This window comes from Bos taurus, chromosome 2, assembly GCF_002263795.3.
Source record: "Bos taurus isolate L1 Dominette 01449 registration number 42190680 breed Hereford chromosome 2, ARS-UCD2.0, whole genome shotgun sequence".
Classification (NCBI taxonomy): domain Eukaryota; kingdom Metazoa; phylum Chordata; class Mammalia; order Artiodactyla; family Bovidae; genus Bos; species Bos taurus.
In genome coordinates, this window is record NC_037329.1 from 47,310,944 (window position 1) to 47,332,058 (window position 21,115).

Sequence of the window (21,115 nt, forward strand, 5' to 3'; positions counted from 1 at the left end):
CCTACATTGGGAGAGTGGAGTCTCAGCCACTGAACCACCAGGGAAGTCCCCAGCCTAACTTTTTAGGGCTTATCACTCTGCACCCTAAGCTTTAGGCTTTGGTTTTTTGCTGTTCCTTCTGCTTGTACAGCCCCGCATATTCTATGCTCCTCAGATCCCAACCTTTCCAAGAAGCCTTCCTCAATTCTCCAATCCTCCTCCCCACTCACCAAAATCAACAGTATCAAGTGACTTTCTTCTGTGCTCCCATAGCATTTTGCACACACGCATCTTAAAGCACATAATCTCCACATGTATAATAACTACGCAAGCATCTGCTCCTTCTCTATACTCAAAGATTTCTGCAGAGTCTTAGGTGTCTTAGTGACTTCAGTCCTTAGCAATACTTAACCATATGGCAAATACCTAGTATACTCACATCAAAACACGAATGAAAGAAACAATCAAATGGATGCAGTTTAAAGAAATTAGAACTGGAAAACAAGAAACCGTCTTCTCCAGCACTGGAGGATCTACATCCAGTTAATCTGGAAGGCAAATGCCAGGGGAGGCTTCTGTACATGGGGAAACAGTTTCTCCGATTACTTCAGTAACAGTGCCCAGTGACCAGTTTTTAAATCCTAGGGCATCCATAGGAACCTTCCTATTTACCATGCTGGTACCCACAAACCCTATCACCTCTTCTAGAAGAAATGGAGAGAATTCTACACTCTTTCAGATGACATTTTGAAAAACACACACCAGGCAAAGATGGGAGCGTAGGAGATGCCAGGACGCTACAATCAAATGTTCAAAATATATTTTTTTAAACCCAGTGAAGTTGAAGGGAATGCAAGGACCAAGAGAGAATAAAGCTGTCCAGTTAAAAGGAGTCTCTCTGATCTCAAAATCATTTATGGGTTTAGATAGACTTGAAAGGAAAGCTCACCAATCTACTATATCACCATGAATTGCAGAGGCTTAAGGGACTTTTAGAAGTCATTTGTTCAAATCTTGGCCTCTAGAAAAAAAGATTCCCATTGTACCACCTTCCATTCCTGATGTAAACAAGGTTTATCATGGCCAGAGAAACCTCAGCTGTACCTGAGTAATCTATGCCAAGCAGTTCTTTCTTTTATACCTACATTTTATCTTGCTGACACAGAAATACACGGCCACTTCCCCTCATGGCAGCTTCAGTGGATACCAAAAAAAAAAAAGTTAAATTTGGTCTCCATTATGCCCCTAATAATTTCCTTTTAAGGGAGAATAAGACACTCTTTATTGCTACAAAATGAGCATGTTGATGCTATATTTATGGTGCCCAAGAAATGTCTGTGTACTATATCATGTCAGAGCCTGATTTTATTTTCGATGGTTTTCTTTGTGACTCACTGTCTATTGGGGACTCAAGTTATCCACAGTTAGGAAGTCCACAAGAACCGCCCCCCACACCTAGGGACTGTCCATTTCTGACGTTTCATATTATAAAAAAACCCAAACACTGAAAGGGACCCAAACTTATCTAGTAAATAAAAACTTCAGGGTTATTAGCATTATTTGTTAATCACAGGATTTTTTACAAATGGAGTGCATCCATCTCTAATTACGATGTCAACTTAGAGAGGGTGGGTGTGTATTTAAATAGCCCTCGTGCTTAGCACAGCAAGCAGTAAATACTATTTGGTTCTGATAATGAAGGAGGAGAGAAAAAGAACGAATTCTGGCTTGTATGTGATTACTTTAATAAAAATATAAAAGAGACTGATAATAGAGGGGAAGGGGGGCTGCCTAGGAGCAAAACTATATACTCCAGAAAGAGCAAATATGTTTAGACAAGGAAGCAAAAGAGTAGAAGTAGAAAGAAGACAAAAATTACCACAGATATAAGCCCAAACTATTAATTCAAAAAAAATCTCACATTCTGGCATACTTTTTTCTCTTCAATTTTCTGTAATAATCTTACGGTAAAGACTTTCTAATTGAATTGATGTCTGCAACAAGAACATAAATAACCATACACCTCAGCAAGAGATGGTACATACTGACAGGCGTCTCCCACGCAGGTGTCCAAGGTCAGAATGAATCTAACAGATGTAACCAGGGCTGATTTTCATGCCTTTCAAATAGTTAGGTTAGTCAGCTCACCTTCTAAAAACAAGCAGATCTAATAGGACAAGGTGTTTTGGGTTTTGTTTTTTCACTTTTCACTCTTTAAATCTAGCGCTACCTATCAAAGTGGCAGCATCAAGACATTTGAAAACACCATTACTGCAGCATTCAAATCTGAAAGGAAGGATTCAGTGATGAAAAGCAAAGGAGCAGGAGATGCCCCTTCAGCTCTGTCAGCTCTGTCCAGATGGCGAGCTCCCCAAGGGCAAGCTCTGTCCTGCCCCTGATTTGAAAGGGCAAGGCAGAGAAACGTATAAATTGCTTGGCTCCCTGCTGTTATTTTGACACGAATCCTTCAGGGCCGAGGCCAGTCCCAGAAAAAAAGAATTGATCTCTAAGACACAAATTCACGCTTTAGGCTACCTACGTGGAAGAACAAATGTCAGGGTCTGGGTGGGAAGACAGAAAGTGGGTTAGATGAAAGTATTATTAAGGAATGCTGAGTAGTAAGAACAACTTACTAACCAGCAAGGTAATGTGTGATCTTAGGATGCTGCAGAAAATTCCTTGATGCCCAAGAATTTTCCACATTTAAAGCTTCTTTCTGAAGACTATACTTTCAGAAACCATTTCTACTGACTCATACACACTACTATATAGAAAAAAACTAATAAAGACCTATTGTATAGCACAGGGAACTCAACTCCAAGCTCTGTAATGGCCTAGATGGGAAAAGAAGCTTAAAAAGAATGCAAATATGCATACAAATAACAGATCACTTTACTGTACACCTGAAACTAACACAATATTACAAATCAATTATACTCCAATAAAATTAAAAGTAAAAAAAAATAAATTTTCTTTCTGAAGAGACAGATGCACAAAATAGATCAACCAAAAAATATACAACTGGAGCATCAGAATAGATGTTTTTCTCCTGAGGAGGTACTATAGCTTCAGCAATATTTTAAAGCCATTACAAAAATAGTGTGACTATATCTTACCCTGCTTTTAAGCTTCTAAGTGACAGAATAACTCTGCCCAAAAGGTGGCAAAAGAAATAAAGAAATCTCTTTGGAAAGGAGGTATCGAGGAGTTAAATCCTGACATCATAGCAAATCAGGGCCAGAGCTTGCTATAATTCAGTGTTTCCAATTAGCAGGCCTCTGCTTACGGTCAAGGTACATTGATTTCTAGGCTGCAAATACCACTTAACATTTTCAATTATTCTGAAAGGCCCAGGAGAAAATAAAGAAATAGCACTTACCTTTGACAATTTGCTTTGCACACGCATTGTAAACCTGCTCTTGAGTCGTGCTGGGAGGCAACACTCTGTCGAAGACATACGGCTTGCCTTGCTAAAAAAGAAAGACAAAAGAAAAAGAGAGGTGGAAAAAAACACATTAGACATTCATGAATAAAAAGCACTACTAATATTAGCACCATAAGCATTAAATCACCAATGCTACTTGTCAAGGCAATTCCTTACCAAGATGAGGGAAATTTTACAGCATGAACGACACCTTCATTGTGTGTATGTATACTGTATATTGAGATTGGAGAGGAGAAAGAAAAACATTTTTTTTTTTACTTGAAGCACTTTTTCTGATGAAAGATGGGTTGACACATTCATTCATTTATTTAAATAAATATTTAGTTATGGAGAGCTTCTTCTGAGCCAGGCATAGACTAGATGCTAACCAAATCAGAAAACAGTCCTTCCTGGAGAGCATCAATCAAGCATGACAGATAGCTAATAAGCAAGAAAACAAACACCCAGGAAAATGCAAAATGCCGGGGTATAAATTAATGGGACAGAAGGGACATGAGGGCCAAAGAAGACCTCTGTGAAGCAGTACCGGTTAAGTGGATCTTTAAAGGATCAGGAAGGCTGAGACATCTGAAGACTAATCGAGGCAAAGGGTGGAGCAGACAGCAAGGGGCCTGGGGGCTCAAGGAACCAGCGCAGTGGTCTCCACCTTTTTTGGCACCAGGGACTGGTTTTGTGTAAGACGGTTTTTCCATGGACCAAGGAGGGATGGTTTGGGGATGAGTCAAATGTATTACATTTATTGTACATTCTATTATTATTACATCAGCTTAATTTCAGATCATCAGGCATTAAATCCCAGAGGTTGGGGTCCCCTGACCTAGAGGGTGGACAAGAGGAGATGGAAAGGCAATGGGGAGCCAGTGCATGCCAGGTAGCTAGCCAGGGTTGTAATGCACTTGGATTTTATTCACTAGAAAGATGCCACAATCAGATTTAAGAAGCTGCTCTTAATAGCCAGATATTATTGTTCTCTGTCCCAGATTATTCTAGTGTTTTCTTCACATGCACAGGTGGTACCTTAACTGTGTAGATGCTTTGGAGAAAAGGGGGGGCATCTATAAAGTAAGGGCTTCCCTAGTGGCTCAGATGGTAAAGAATCCACCTGCCAATGCAGGAGACCCAGGTTCGATCCCTGGGTTGGGAAGATTCCCCTCGGAGAAGGAAATGGCTCCCCACTCCAGTATTCTTGCCTGGAGAATGCCATGGACAGAGGAGCCTAGAGGGCTACAGTCCATGGGGTCACAGAGTTGGACACGACCGAGTGCTACTGACACACACACTATAAAGAAAGTCACGTGAGTTCTCCAGGTGTGGGTCTGGGATGTGGCCCCACGGTGCTGGGCTGTGTGCAACTGAGAAGGGTCAGAGGGAAGGGAAGAGGTCTGCGGTGCTGCTACGTAAGCCCTAAGCCCTGATTCTCTGCCTCTCAGCATTCAGCAGGCAACTACTGGAAGTTTCTGTGCCAGGCACTGCGCCCTGGGAAGGCAGGAGGAGGACAGACAGGGCCTTTTCCCCAGAGAACCCCCATCACAACACTTTACCCACCAACATCTCCCTTCCCACAGCCTGCTCCACCCAGGCAGCCCTTCACCTTCATTTTCCCCAAGTACGTGCGGCAGCAAGGACAGGAGCAGCGAGGAGAGAGAAGGAGAGAGCCCAGAGCCTCCTGCACTCTCAGCCCGCACCTCCACACGTGGCTCTGGATGCCAGGAACCACCCACAGCCAGTCTGATCCCTCAAAAAGATAACCGCTCATGGGGGATCCAAGGACACGGCTTGTTACATCCTATAACCTTCACACAAAAGGAAGCACACAAGTGTCAGACTGGCTTAACGTTTCTCTCACTCCTTTACGACTGGGAAAGCCACACACCAGTGAGGCCCTGTGTGTTACGGCCGTGCTTGCACTTCAGCCTTTAAAAAACGAGACCGTGCCAACCAGGTAGACAAGCTACTTCCAGCCGAGTCTTAGGGAAAAAATGGAGAATTTGGAGGTACCATCAAAGTTTGCATTTCACAAAGAGCAGAGCCATGTTAAAATTATGCAAAGGGATTATTTCCTGATGCTTTGTTCCCAGCGAGTCTCATTCAATCAGTGAACCCAGTATTTGGCTTAATAATCAAGAGAATATTCCTCACGACAATCGATAGCCAGTGATCAGCCCACCACATTCTTACTAGATTCACCTATTTGTTAAATCCAACTGAATGTCAGCAGGGTAAAAGGTTTGAATAAACATTTACAGAGTTTGCCTAAGTTTGTGTCATCCACTAAACCTTCTGGAAAGAAAATGCAGCTCTGCTTAATTTAAAGCAAATCCATTATTCCTCCAAACTTAATGAAAGTCACCCAAATAAACTGGCTTGTTTACAGCATGATTCGGTTTTAGGTTTTACAGAAAATGCACTTGACACAGCAGGGAAAGAGATCTATTATAGCTTATGGTACAAAACTAGGACTCCCCGAGTTTGCCCTTTAAAATGTTGGTTGGGTATGTTATGCTTTCACTTTAAGAGAGGTAGAAAGCAAAAAATCTCTAACTCCTCATTTCAATAATATCACATTTATCAAGTGACAAACATATAATACAATGATTTTCCATAAGCAAAAGTTAATTCCCAAACAGAAACTGCCTTTGAGAAAAGATAAAATTTAGAAAATGATTTGTTATTAAACTTATCTTGTCAGGATCAGAGCATAAATTAGTTAAAATTGTAAGCATTTCTATGTGTCTTTTCATGCACTGAGTTGGTCATAGCCTTTTATTTTAGGTGAACCTTAAAGTCAAGGCACTAGAATCTGGATTAGAATTTTGTTACTGATTATTTTCAAGAACTGATTTATGGCACAGTGTACCAGCTGTATACAGCTGCATACATTTAAGCAACAATAACAACCAACTCATCACTGCTGTTTTAGTAAGGGAATGAAAATCTCACAAATCCTGGTTGAGACTGCAGCAAAGACCCCTAGGAAACCAGAGTCTCCCTGTTTCTGAGGGAGTCTCCCTGTTTCAGAGTCTCCCACTATAGCTGAGGGTTTCAGTGGGCAGGCAGTGGGCCCAGCCTGCTTCAGCTGTCACTGTTTGCAGCTGCAGAATAAATTTTTGGATTTACATTTTAATATGGGTGCTGAGTGCTAACATTTGAACCTGAATGACTAGGTTGCCATTTACTCCTTCCAGAGACACTTTCCTTTCCGGGCATCTATTTAGCTCATGGTCCTCTGAGACTTCTCTGGCTACTCTGTCCATGTCCTTTCCTGACATCTCTTCCAGACTTCCAAGCGACAGTGTGTCTGGCCCAAGACCTCAGCCTTTTCTCTATACTTCAAATGAACATGTCAGCCTTCAAATCTCGCCCAAGCTCCAGATTCATACACCCAGTCACCTGCTGGACATTTCCACTTGATGTCCATTAGCCATCTCAAGCTTAACTGGCCAAAAAAAGAACCATCAAGCCCTCTGTATCTGAATAAGAATTGCACCACTAATCACCTAGTACTCAAGTCAAAATCATTTATTATGTCCCATAGAGTCCATATCCAAAATAAAACCCAAATTCTATCACTTCTCACCATCTGCACCACACAACCCCAGTTCATGCCATTATCATTTCTCATCAAGACCACAGCTTTAGTCTCCTGACTGGTCTCCCTGCCTCCATTCTTGCTCCAAACAATCCAGTGTTCACTTAGCAGTTAGAGTGAGCTTTTGAGATCGATAAACCAAATGACCCCATCTCCCTTAAAACTCCCCAATGGTTCCTGTTAGACTAGACCCTCTCCACCCTTAGCTCCCTGCACTCTCCTCCATCTGACTACAGTGTAGCCCACTGGACTTCCTTCTGTACCTTGTTTATTCCTCAGCTCTGAGCCTTTGCTCTTAACTCTTCCTTTTTCCTGGAATTCTCTCACAGCAGATCTTCACTGGGCTCACCACAGGTCTTCATTTGACTGTCTTTACCACCTTCCAGACGTCACCTCCAAATTCTCCTTTGAAGGCTTCCATGGCCCTAACAAAAGCAACTGCACCCGACCCCGACATCACTTTCTATCACATCACTCTATTTGGTTTGCTCCATAGCAATTACTATGTGACCCATTTTCAACCAATCAAATGGACCACTACTATTAAAGCATCTAACCAGCTAACACAGAAGCCATATAAATGCCAAAACCTAAGTGCAGGATATGCAAAGCTGCTGCAATTTATGAAAGGAATCTGGGTGGGACACAGACTCCACATACATTACAACTGAAAATGAAGTAACCCAGTTTTGCCATGAAAGCCTTCAGCGGAGCAGTGCTAACTGCATGGGAGCAGTGTAGCTAAATAACTTACCAAGATCACATACAAAAAAATAACAGCAGATGGTTCTTACATTTTTATAGTTGAAATTAAAAAAACAAAACAAAACAAAAAACCAAGCCACCAGAATTCCTATCAAGTGGTTGGGAGCAAAGTGTCTATGAACCATATGGCCTATTAATACCCCAACCTGGAAGGAATATTACTACTGGAGACAGAGGAAAGCAAAGACCCCCTTAAAGATTTAGAAAATCAGCAGCAGAAGGAAGGTGAAGGAAACTTAAATTAATTATCCCCAAGAAGAGATAATCAAGAGGTAATCCTTGACAACAACAACAACAACAAACAACCCAATTAAAAAACAGGCAGAAGACCTAAGAGACATTCCTCCAAGGAAGAAATACAGATGGCAAATAGGCACATAAAAGGATGTTCAGCGTTGCTACTTATTAGAGAAATGCAAATCAAAATTACAATGAGGTGCCACCTCACACTGTTTAGAATGGCCATCATCAAAAGGGCTATAAACAATACTGGAGAAGGTGTGGAGGAAAGGGAACCCTCCTATACTACTGGTGGGGATGTAAACTGGTACAGCCACTATGGAGAACAGTTTGGAGGTTCCTCAGAAAACTAAAAATAAACCCAGCAATTTCACTTCTGGGCATATATCCAGACAAAACCATAATTCAAAAAGATACACGAGGGACTTCCTGGTGGTCCAGTGGCTAAGACTGAGCTTCCAATGCAGAGGAGCATGTCAGATCCCACATGCCACAACCAAAGATCTCAAATGCTGCAACAAAGATTGAAGATGTGCATGCTGCAACTGAGACCCAGCAGAGCCTAAATAAATAAATATTTTTTAAAAATGATACATGAAAAAAATAAATAAATAAAAATGATACATGCACTCCTGTGTTCATAGCAGCACTATTCATGGACATCGAAACAACCTAAATGCCCACGGACAAAGAATGGACAAAGAGGATACGGTACATACATTGGGCTTTCCAGGTGGCGCCAGTGGTGAAGAACCCGTCTACCAGTGCAGGAGATCTAAGAAACGTGAGTTCAGTCCCTGGGTCAGGAAGATCCCCCGGAGAAGGATAAGGCAATCCACTCCAGTATTCTTGCCCGGAGAATCCCATGGACAGAGAAGCCTGGAGAGCTACAGTTCATAGTGTCGCAAAGAGTCAAGACACCACTAAAGCGACTTAGCAAGCACGCATGCGTAGTACATACATACAGTGGAATACTCCCTAGTCATTTAAAAAGAATGAAATAATGCCATTTGCAGTGACATGGATACAATTAGAGATTATTATACGAAGTGTAGTAAGTCAGAAAGACAAATACCATATGATATATGCAGAATCTAAAATATGACACGTGAACCTATCTATGAAACAAACAAAATCAAGGACATAGAGAACAGATTGGTGGTTGCCAACAGGGAGGAGGGTGGGAGAGTGTAGCACTGGGAGTTTGGGATTAGCAGATGCAAACTGGTATATACAGAATGGCTAAACAACAAGGTCCTACCATATAGCACAGGGAACTATAACCAATATCCTGTGATGAGCCATAATGGGAAAGAACACGAAAAAAAGTATATATATAACTGAGTCACTTTGCTGTATAGCAGTAATTGACAAAACACTGTAATTCAACTTTACTTCAAAAAAAATTATTTAAAAAGAGATAATCTAACAAGATTAACATTTTTATTAGCATATTATCTAATAACAAGATTATTGGTCTTTCTGAGACCAACCAAGAGTAGTGACCAAAGTAGGAGGGGGGGGGGGGGGTGCGGTGGCAATGACTTATTTGATTTTTCTTCTATCTTTAAGAAAGAAAGAAAAAGAAAGAAAAAAAATTTCCCCAGCAAGATTAAAACTCACTCTGTGGAATTATCTTCAGACACTGAGTAGAGGAAGTGATTACTCAGAATAATCACTGGGACTTCCCTGGTGGCCCAGTGGTTAAGAATCCACCTTCAATGTCAGGGACATGGGTTCAATTCCTGGTCAGGGAATTAAAAGCCCACGTGCCACGACTAGAGAATCCATGGACCACTATAAAAGATCCCACATGATGCAATGAGGACCCAATGCAGCCAAACAAATAACTATTTTTTTAAAAAAGAGAGAGTAATCACTCCCTTTCTGTCCCAGGTGTTTGTGTAACTTCACTCCTGAAGGAACAGAAGATGAGAAGTTCTCCCTGCACTGACCACCTTCTCATTAATGTCCACCAACACCACCACCAAACACTTTTGTTTCCAAATGCTTTTATATTTTATCTCATTTAATTCTCACACCAACTCCATGAGATACATATTATTCAGTTCAGTTCAGTTCAGTCACTAAGTCGTGTCCAACTCTTTGCAACCCCATGCACTCCAACATGCCAGGCCTCCCTGTCTATCACTAACTCCCAGAGTTCACTCAAACTCTTGTCCATTAAGTCAGTGATGTCATCCAGCCATGTCATCCTCTGTCGTCCCCTTCTCCTCCCGCCTTCAATCTTTCCCAGCATCAGAGTCTTTTCAAATGAGTCAGTTCTTTGCATCAGGTGGCCAAAGTATTGGAGTTTCAGCTTCAACATCAGTCCCTCCAATGAACATCCAGGACTGATCTCCTTTAGGATGGACTGGTTGAACCTTCTTGCAGTCCAAGGGACTCTCAAGAGTTCTCTCCAACACCACAGTTCAAAAGCATCAGTTCTCTGGCGTTCAGCTTTCTTTATAGTCCAACGATCACATCCATACATGACTACTGGGAAAATCATAGCCTTGACTAGAGGAATCTTCGTTGGCAAAGTAATGTCTCTGCTTTTTAATATTCTGTCTAGATTGGTCATAACTTTTCTTCCAAGGAGTGTCTTTTAATTTCATAGCTGCAGTCACCATATGCAGTGATTTTAGAGACCCCCAAAAATAGTCTCTCACTGTTTCCACTGTTTCCCCATCTATTTGCCATGAAGAGATGGGACTGGATGTCATGATCTTAGTTTTCTGAATGTTGAGCTTTAAGCCAACTTTTTCACTTTCATCAAGAGGCTCTTTAGTTGTTCTTCACTTTTTGCCATAAGGGTGGTGTCATCTGCATATCTGAGGTTATTGATATTTCTCCCAGCAATATTCAGCTTGTGCTTCCAGCTTGTGCTTGTGATTCCAGTTTGTGCTTCCTCCAGCCCAGCATTTCTCATGATGTAATCTGCAAATAAGTTAAATAAGCAGGGTGACAATATACAGCCTTAATGTATTCCTTTCCAGATTTGGAACCAGTCTGTTGTTCCATGTCCAGTTCTAACTGTTGCTTCCTGACATGCATACAGATTTCTCAAGAGGCAGGTCAGGTGGTCTGCTATTCCCATCTCTTCCAGAATTCTCCATAGTTTGTGGTGATCCACACATTCAAAGGCTTTGGCATAGTCAATAAAGCAGAAATAGATGTTTTTTTGGAACTCTCTTGATTTTTTTGATGATCCAACAGATATGAGCAATCTGATCTTTGGTTCCTTTGCCTTTTCTAAATCCAGCTTGAACATCTGAAGTTCACAGTTCACATACTGTTGAAGCCTGGCTTGCATAATTTTGACCATTACTTTGCTAGCGTGAGATGAGTGCAACTGTGCAGTAGTTTGAGCATTCTTTGGCATTGCCTTTCCTTGGGATTGGAATGAAAACTGACCTTTCCCAGTCCTATGGTCATGGCTGAGTTTTCCAAATTTGCTGGCATATTGAGTGTAGCACTTTCACAGCATCATCTTTTAGGATTTGAAATAGCTCAACTGGAATTCCATCACTTCCCCTAGCTTTGTTCATAGTGATGCTTCCTAAGGCCCACTTGACTTCACATTCCAGGATGTCTGGTTCTAGGTGAGTGATCATACCATTGTGATTATTTGGGTTGCGAAGATCTTTTTTGTACAGTTCTTCTGTGTATTCTTGCCACTTCTGCTTAATATCTTCTGCTTCTGTTAGGTCAATACCGTTTCTGTCCTTTATTGTGCCCATCTCTGCATGAAATGTTTCCTTCAGTCAGTTCAGTTCAGTCGCTCAGTTGTGTCCGACTTTTTGCGACCCCATCAATCGCAGCATGCCAGGCCTCCCTGTCCATCATCAACTCCCAGAGTCTACCCAATCTCCTGTCCATCGAGCCGGTGATGCCATCCAGCCATCTCATTCTCCGTCGTCCCCCTCTCCTTCTGCCCCCAATCCCTCCCAGCATCAGGGTCCTTTCCAATGAGTCAACTCTTTGCATGAGGTGGCCAAAGTATTGGAGTTTCAGCTTCAGCATCAGTCCTTCCAATGAACACCCAGGACTGATCTCCTTTAGGATGGACTGGCTGGATCTCCTTGCAGTCCAAGGGACTTTCAAGAGTCTTCTCCAACACCACAGTTCAAAAGCATCAATTCTCGGCACTCAGCCTTCTTCACAGTCCAACTCTCACCTGCATACATGATCACTGGAAAAACCATAGCCTTGACTAGACAGACCTTCATTGGCAAAGTAACGTCTCTGCTTTTTAATATGCTATCTAGGTTAGTCATAACTTTCCTTCCAAGGAGTTCAGTTCAGTTCAGTTCAGTCGCTTAGTCGTGTCCGACTCTTTGTGACCCCATGAATCACAGCATGTCAGGCCTCCCTGTCCATCACCAACTTCCGGAGTTCACTCAGACTCAAGTCCATCAAGTCAGTGATGCCATCCAGCCATCTCATCCTCTTTAGTCCCCTTCTCCTCCTGCCCCCAATCCCTCCCAGCATCAGAGTCTTTTCCAATGAGTCAACTCTTAGCATGAGGTGGCCGAAGTACTGGAGTTTCAGCTTTAGCATCTTTCCTTCCAAAGAAATCCCAGGGCTGATCTCCTTCAGAATGGACTGGTTGGATCTCCTTGCAGTCCAAGGGACTCTCAAGAGTCTTCTCCAACACCACAGTTCAAAAGCATCAATTCTTCCACGCTCAGCCTTCTTCACAGTCCAACTCTCACATCCATACATGACCACAGGAAAAACCATAGCCTTGACTAGACAGACCTTTGTTGGCAAAGTAATGTCTCTGCTTTTCAATATGCTATCTAGGTTGGTCATAAGTTTTCTTCCAAGGAGTGAGCGTCTTTTAATTTCATGGTTGCAGTCACCATCTGCAGTGATTTTGGAGCCCCCAAAAATAAAGTCTGACACTGTTTCCACTGTTTCCCCATCTATTTCCCACGAAGTGATGGGACCAGATGCCATGATCTTCGTTTTCTGAATGTTGAGTTTTAAGCCAACTTTTTCACTCTCCTCTTTCACCTTCATCAAGAGGCTCTTTAGTTCCTCTTCACTTTCTGCCATAAGGGTGGTGTCATCTGCGTATCTGAGGTTATTGATATTTCTCCCGGCAATCTTGATTCCAGCTTGTGCTTCTTCCAGCCCAGCATTTCTCATGATGTACTCTGCATATAAGTTAAATAAGCAGAGTGACAATATACAGCCTTGACGTACTCCTTTTCCTATTTGGAACCAGTCTGTTGTTCCATGTCCAGTTCTAACTGTTGCTTCCTGACCTGCATACAAATTTCTCAAGAGGCAGGTCAGGTGGTCTGCTATTCCCATCTCTTTCAGAATTTTCCACCGTTTCTTGTGATCCACACAGTCAAAGGCTTTGGCATAGTCAATAAAGCAGAAATAGATGTTTTTCTGGAACTCTCTTGCTTTTTCCATGATCCACCAGATGTTGGCAATTTCATCTCTGGTTCCTCTGCCTTTTCTAAAACCAGCTTGAACATCAGGAAGTTCATGGTTCACATATTACTGAAGCCTGGCTTGGAGAATTTTGAGCATTACTTTACTAGCATGTGAGATGAGTGCAATTGTGCAGTAGTTTGAGCATTCTTTGGCATTGCCTTTCTTTGGGATTGGAATGAAAACTGACCTTTTCCAGTCCTGTGGCCACTGCTGAGTTTTCCAAATTTGCTGGCATATTGAGTGCAGCACTTTCACAGCATCATCTTTCAGGATTTGGAATAGCTCAACTGGAATTCCATCACCTCCACTAGCTTTGTTCGTGGTGTTGCTTTCTAAGGCCCACTTGACTTCACATTCCAGGATGTCTGGTTCTAGGTGAGTGATCACATCATCGTGATTATCTGAGTCATGAAGATCTTTTTTGTACAGTTCTTCTGTGTATTCTTGCCACCTCTTCTTAATATCTTCTGCTTCTGTTAGGTCCCTACCATTTCTGTCCTTTATCGAGCCCATCTTTGCATGAAATGTTCCCTTGGTATCTCTAATTTTCTTGAAGAGATCTCTAGCCTTTCCCATACTGTTGTTTTCCTCGATTTCTTTGCATTGATCGCTGAGGAAGGCTTTCTTATCTCTTCTTGCTATTCTTTAGAACTCTGCATTCAGATGCTTATATCTTTCCTTTTCTCCTTTGCTTTTCACTTCTCTTCTTTTCACAGCTATTTGTAAGGCCTCCCCAGACAGCCATTTTGCTTTTTTGCATTTCTTTTCCATGGGGATGGTCTTGATCCCTGCCTCTGGTACAATGTCACGAACCTCCATCCATAGTTCATCAGGCACTCGATCTATCAGATCTAGGCCCTTAAATCTATTTCTCACTTCCACTGTATAATCATAAGGGATTTGATCTAAGTCATATCTGAATGGTCTAGTGGTTTTCGCTACTTTCTTCAATTTAAATCTGATTTTGGCAATAAGGAGTTCATGATCTGAGCCACAGTCAGCTCCTGGTCTTGTTTTTGTTGACTGTATAGAGCTTCTCCATCTTTGGCTGCAAAGAATATAATCAATCTGATTTCGGTGTTGACCATCTGGTAATGTCCATGTGTAGAGTCTTCTCTTGTGTTGTTGGAAGAGGGTGTTTGCTATGACCAGTGCATTTTCTTGGCAGAACTCTATTAGTCTTTGCCCTGCTTCATTCCGTATTCCAAGGCCAAATTTGCCTGTTACTCCAGGTGTTTCTTGACTTCCTACTTTTGCATTCCAGTCCCCTATAATGAAAAGGACACATTTTTTGGGTTTTAGTTCTAAAAGGTCTTGTAGGTCTTCATAGAACCATTCAACTTCATCTTTTTCAGCATTACTGGTTGGGGCATAGATTTGGATTACTATGATATTGAATGGTTTGCCTTGGAAATGAACAGAGATCATTCTGTCGTTTTTGAGATCACATCCAAGTACTGCATTTCAGACTCTTTTGTTGACCACGATGGCCACTCCATTTCTTCTGAGGGATTCCTGCCCGCAGTAGTAGATATAATGTTCATCTGAGTTAAATTCACCCATTCCAGTCCATTTTAGTTTGCTGATTCCTAGAATGTCGACGTTCACTCTTGCCATCTCGTTTGACCACTTCCAATTTGCCTTGATTCATGGACCTGACATTCCAGGTTCCTATGCAATATTGCTCTTTACAGCATCGGACCTTGCTTCTATCACCAGTCACATCCACAACTGGGTATTGTTTTCGCTTTGGCTCCAAGGAGTAAGCGTCTTTTAATTTCATGGCTGCAATCACCATCTGCAGTGATTTTGGAGCCCAAAAATGTTTCCTTGGTATCTCTAATTTTCTTGAAGAGCTCTCTAGTCTTTCCCATTCTATTGTTTTCCTCTATTCCTTTGCTCACTGAGGAAGGCTTTCTTAGATATTATTAGCTCCATTCTATAAACTGGAAAACTAAGGCCCAGGGCCACCATCAGCTCTGTCAGTCTGGTGAAATAACTTTAAGTCTCTGGTTTCAAGAATTCTTCCTTTATATTATGCCGATCTCCTAAATTGCTAATGGAAAAACAGGAGACACACGAAACAAAAGATGTTTGTTCAGACATGAAAGACTGAAGCAAAGTGATTAATGAGGTAACAAAAGACAGCCCAACCACAGCAGAAGTCAAGACAGTGTTCAGCATTAAGACGGGACTGACAGGAATCCACTGAATAAAGAAGGGCCTAAGATCAGGGAAGAAGGTCAAGATTGGCAAGAAGGTGGTGGGCATGCACACAGCAAGCCTTCCTTGCAAAAGAAGACATTAAAAACAGATAAAAGCCAACCAGAGGCAAGGAAAAAGCAGATGTTAAGACTTGTTATGAAAAGAAGGACTTACTCAGAAAATTTTTAGAATTTTTCAGAGCCAAACAGTCCTTCCAGGTCATCCAAACCCAACATTGTGTTTTACAAATAAACAAGACTGGGAGAGGGTAGACGATCTGCAGAAAGTTACCTAGTTAATTGGGTAGGTGGCAGGTCCGTCTAGAATCCAGACCTTCTGGCTCCCTGTCTTGTGTTCTGAGTTCTGGCTTTAGAATCAATTATTCTCCCTGAACATCAAAGAAACAACAAGCATGAGACCCTGGAACTTTTTTCCCCCTGCTTTCCTTTCCATCATTTCTATACTATTTCCAAATATACAACTGATTAGTTCAACAAATAAAGAGTCCTTGCTATGACAGCTGGAGCAGTACAGCAATGGAATATCAACAGAATCACCACCTCTCAGAGTTAACATGAACTTGAGAGTCAGTCTGTCCCATCCCCTTTTAAGCACAACTCATCTCCACAGTCTAAGAGACAACAGGGAACCCACTTGAAACTCAACTAGCTCTAACTGTTAGAAAGTTTGTTCTTGTATTGATTTATTTAAAATGCTTTCATTTATTATTTTTTTATATGCTGGTTCTTTGCTGCTTTTTGCATAGGCTTTCTCTAGTTGCAGGGAGCAGGGTTACTCTGTTGTGGTGCGAGGCCTTCTCATTATGGAGGCTTCTCCTGTTGTGGAGCACAGGATCGAGGCATGCAGGCTTCAGCAGTTGCAGCACACAGGCTCAGTAGCTGTGGTGCATGGGCTTAATTGCTCTACAGCATGGGGAATCTTCCCCGACCAGGGATCAAACCCATGTTCCATGAATTGACAGGTGGATTCTTATCCACTGTGCCACCAGAGAAGTCCTTTGTATTGATTTAAAATCTGCCTCTCTGAAGCATTAGATCTGACACTATCCTCCAAGTGTCAGAACAAGACAGACCAAGGCTGAGAGACCTGCCTCCCTTGCCACCACGGTAGCTTTGTTTCACTTTGGGAGCCGAGTGTTCAAAGTCCAAATCTCTTTTCTCTGGAGAAAGACATATGTGCCCCCTTCATGAAAGGGGTATAGATTTGTCTTGCTTGAAGGACTCCAAAGATATCCAAAGTTAAGACATCAGTAAAACATTATATTAGCTTGCACAAGAATAAATCAAATAAGATAAGCTTCCAAACTGTCCAGGACTAGGCAAACAATCTGAAAGAATGTTTCCAAAACATTAGTTAAAAAGCAGGAAGTCTTTAGGTTAATGGTGATATTTATTTTTTTAATCAACACAAGTATTCTGGGAGAAGAAGTTCTGTGTTGCTTATTGAAATACAATTCATATCCCATGAAATGCACCACTTAATAAGAAGGTACATGTCAGTGGTTGTTAGAACACTCACAAGGTTGTGCACTCATCACCACTGTCTAATTTCAGAGCATTTCATCATCCCAAAAGGGAGCTCTGTACCCATCAGCAGTCACTCCGCAGCCTCTCAATTTCCCCAACCCTAAGCAACCATATTGGAGTGTGAAGTCAGGTGGGCCTTAGGAAGCATCACTAGAAACAAAGCCTATGGAAGTGATGGAATTCCAGCTGAGCTATTTCAAATCCTAAAAGATGATGCTGTGAAAGTGCTGCATTCAATATGCCAGCAAATTTGAAAAACTCAGCAGTGGCCACAGGACTGGAAAAGGTAAGGTTTCGTTCCAATCCCAAAGACAGGCAGTGCCGAAGCATGTTCAAACTATGTACAAGCTAGCAAAGTAATGCCAAAATTCTCCAAGCTAAGCTTCAACAGTACATGAACCGAGAACCTCCATATGTTCAAGCTGGATTTAGAAAAGGCAGAGGAACGAGAGATCAAATTGCCAACATCCACTGGATCATAGAAAAAGCAAGAGAATTCCAGAAAAACACCTACTTCCGCTTCATGACTGTGCTAAAGCTTTTGACTATGTGGCTCACAACAAACTGTGGAAAATCCTTAAAGAGATGGGAATACCAGACCACCTTACCTGTCTCCGACAAAACCTGTATGCAGGTCAAAAAGCAACAGTTAGAACCAGGCATGGAACAATGGACTGGTTCAAAATTGGGAAAGGAGTATGTCAAGTCTGTATATTGTCACTCTGTTTATTTAACTTATATGCAGAGTACATCATGTGAAATGCTGGGCTGCAAGAAGCACAAGCTGGAATCAAGATTGCCGGGAGAAATATCAATAACCTCAGATATGCAGATGACACCACCCTTATGGCAGAAAGCGAAGAGGAACTAAAGAGCCTCTTGATGAGGGTTGAAAAGAGAAGAGTGGAAAAGCTGGCTTAAAACTCAACATTCAAAACACTAAGATCATGACACCCGGTCTCATCACTTCATGGCAAATAGATGGGGAAACAGTGGAAACAGTGACGACAGATTTTATTTTCTTGGACTCCAAAATCACTGCAAATGGTGACTGCAGTCATGAAATTAAAAGATGCTTGCTCCTTGGAAGAAAAGCTATGACAAGCCTAAACAGCATATTAAAACACAGAGACATCACTTTGCTGACAAAGGTCTGTATAGTCAAATCTATGGTTTTTCCATTAGTCATGTATGGATGTGAGTGTTGGACCATAAAGAAGGCTGAGCACTGAAGAACTGCTGCTTTTGAACCGTGGTGTTAGACTCTTGAGAGTCCCTTGGACTGCAAGGAGATCCAACCAGTCAATCCTAAAGGAAATCAGTCCTGAATATTCATTGAAAGGACTGATGCTGAAGCTGAAGCTTCGATACTAACCAACTCATTTGAAAAGACCCTGATGCTGGGAAAGATTGAAGGCGGGAGGAGAAGGAGATGACAGAGGATGAGACGTTTGGATGGCATCACCGACTCAATGGACATGAGTCTGAGCAAGGTCCAAGAGATGGTGATGGACAGGGAGGCCTGGCGTGCTGCAAAGAGCTGGACGCCACTGAGGGACTGAACAACAGCAGCTAAGCAACCACTAACCTATTTCTGTCCTTACAGATTTGCCTGTTCTGGAATTATATAATATGTAGCTTTTTGTGACAAGTTTCTTTCAAATACAATGTTTTCAAGGTTCATCCATGTTGTCTCATGAATCACTTCATTCACTTTCAAGACTGAATAAAATTCCATTGTATGCATTTTATGAATGCATTCACCTACTGATGGACATTGAGTTGTTTCTAGTTTTTGGTTATTATGAGTCCCACTATAAACATTCATGGGAGGTCTTTATGTGTACATTTATTTTTATTTCTCCTGGGTATAACTAGGAGTAGAATTTCTAAGTGATACAATAACTCTATGCTTAACTTTTTGAAGAACTGACAAATTATTTTCCAAATTGTTTGCCATTTTACATTCATACCAGCAGCATATCAGGGTTCCAATTTCTCCACAGCCATGCCAACACTTGTATTATCTGTTTTCTTTATTATAGCCATTCTAGTGGGCATGCAGCAGTGTTTCTTAGTAACATGAGAAGAAGTTTTTAAATTGACACATGATTTCAATATATATTGTGGATACAGAGGTGTTCCCAGGCATTATAACACATTGTTTTGCTGGTATCTTAGCATTTATACAATGACCCAGGATGAAAGAATCATTTTATGAAACCTATAAGTTGTACGCATCCACATGCTTTAAGAAAGAGAACAGTGGACCAGGAGGAGGGGATTTATAAAAGGATTTAGAATAGGCGTTCTCTACTTCTCACTCCAGAAGCCTATGCTGAATGTTGCCCAAAGAAAGCAGACTGCCAAAAGGTGGAAATGAAGCCAAATACTCTTCAACATAGCTCCCATTTCTCTGAAGCTCAGTTTCCTCATCTGTAAAACGAAGCCAATAATATACACAATTCAGGCCTCCTGTGAGGATCAGATGCTCGTGCAGGAAAGGATCCAGTGATATGCCTGCTGTTACAGCAGACGCTCAAGACATGGTCAGTGCTATCCTGTAATAAAAAACCTGAGTCCATTTACACTGGGCATTTGTATTGCAAAATTACTGAGCAATGACCCTTTAAAGGAAGGAATGGCAATATGTGACAATTACTCACAATGTAGTAACTCCAAGACTTGGCGTGCTGGTGCCCTTACCACAGTCAAGTGCCAAAGGACACCTTGGGCATCCAATCCCCCAGGTCTGCCACTCGTGAGCTCTGCACCCGCAGAACTCTGAGGCCCCTTAATTTCCAGGGTGGGGATATCCCTCAAAAATATTACTCTGTTCTAAGGCCACCCTCTACACTCTTTAAAAATAAATAGAATTTCCATGTTCAGCCACAGAGACTTTTCAGGGAAGGGGAGGAGCTGAGTCTGGTGCAGGTACTTGGACACGCCAGCTTTGCGATCACAGCTCTGGAGCCTCCAGGAAACGTCTGTGATTTTACCAACTGCAAACCTAAAGCAGATGCATCCAGGGTCCTGACGGCATCCTCACAGTCTTCTTCATCTCCACGCATGCTGGCCCAACCTCCAGCACCTGGGTCTCTGCCTGAGGACTTTTCTGGCTCAGAGCCCTCTCTGTCACCTGCGGCAGGCCAGAGGACTCCCCAGCAGCAGCCCAGCAGTCCTCAGTCAATGACTGACTGACAGGAGTTGGGGCTTCAGCTCCCTCACCCAGAGGTACCAGTGGAGGTGGGGTGACTCTGAGGCAAGTATTCCACACTGGCTCCCAGAGTCCCCACTGGGGTAGAACTCGCATCGTCCATGATGGTAACCTGCGTGATGACACGCTCTCTGTTGGTTTCTTTCTCTTCCTTGCCTTACTTCTCCATTCTTCGGTACGTCCAGGAGTCACCTCCCATAGAAATGTGCACTCAAATCCCTTCTCTGTGTTTGCTTCTGGGAAGGCCCAAGGTAAGGCGAAATCCCAGACGTTCTGCTCTTTCATTCAGTAAGTGTGGCCCTAAGAGATTCTGGGTTTGTTGAGTCACTGTTAAATATGGAGCCATCACATTTGCTTCACGTCCAGACAGGAGGGTAAGTGGAAACTGAAATGCTTATCAAAATTTAACAAGCCGTGGGCTTGGGACACTATCCTAGAAAAAGAATCTTTTTCTTCATCAAAGAGTGCTGGTCACTTGCCAAACCTTGGGCCCGTGGGGTGCCCGGAGGATTCCCAATTTCTCACTTACACGAAGGAGGGCTCCAAGCTCCCGAAGGCCCTGACCTAGCAGAGCGCCTTGCACATGATGGTATAAAGTAGGCGCTCAGTACAAGTCTGCTGCTGCTGACGATGACTAATACCTGCAGGCGAGCACCCAGGGTGCCAGGACA

The 21,115-nt window shown here is 42.3% G+C and overlaps 1 protein-coding gene across 3 annotated transcripts in view; it reads right to left on the reverse strand.

Annotated features, from left to right (window-relative positions):
- KIF5C (kinesin family member 5C) overlaps positions 1-21,115 on the reverse strand; it is a 159,491-nt gene that overhangs the window by 101,491 nt on the left and 36,885 nt on the right. For 2 of the 3 annotated variants that reach the window (XM_005202465.5, XM_010802009.4), the window contains exon 2: positions 3,359-3,449. In XM_005202465.5, coding sequence (XP_005202522.1) covers positions 3,359-3,449 — 91 coding nt within the window. The remainder of the gene's footprint in view (positions 1-3,358; positions 3,450-21,115) is intronic. The other variant, NM_001076127.2, reaches the window with a different exon arrangement.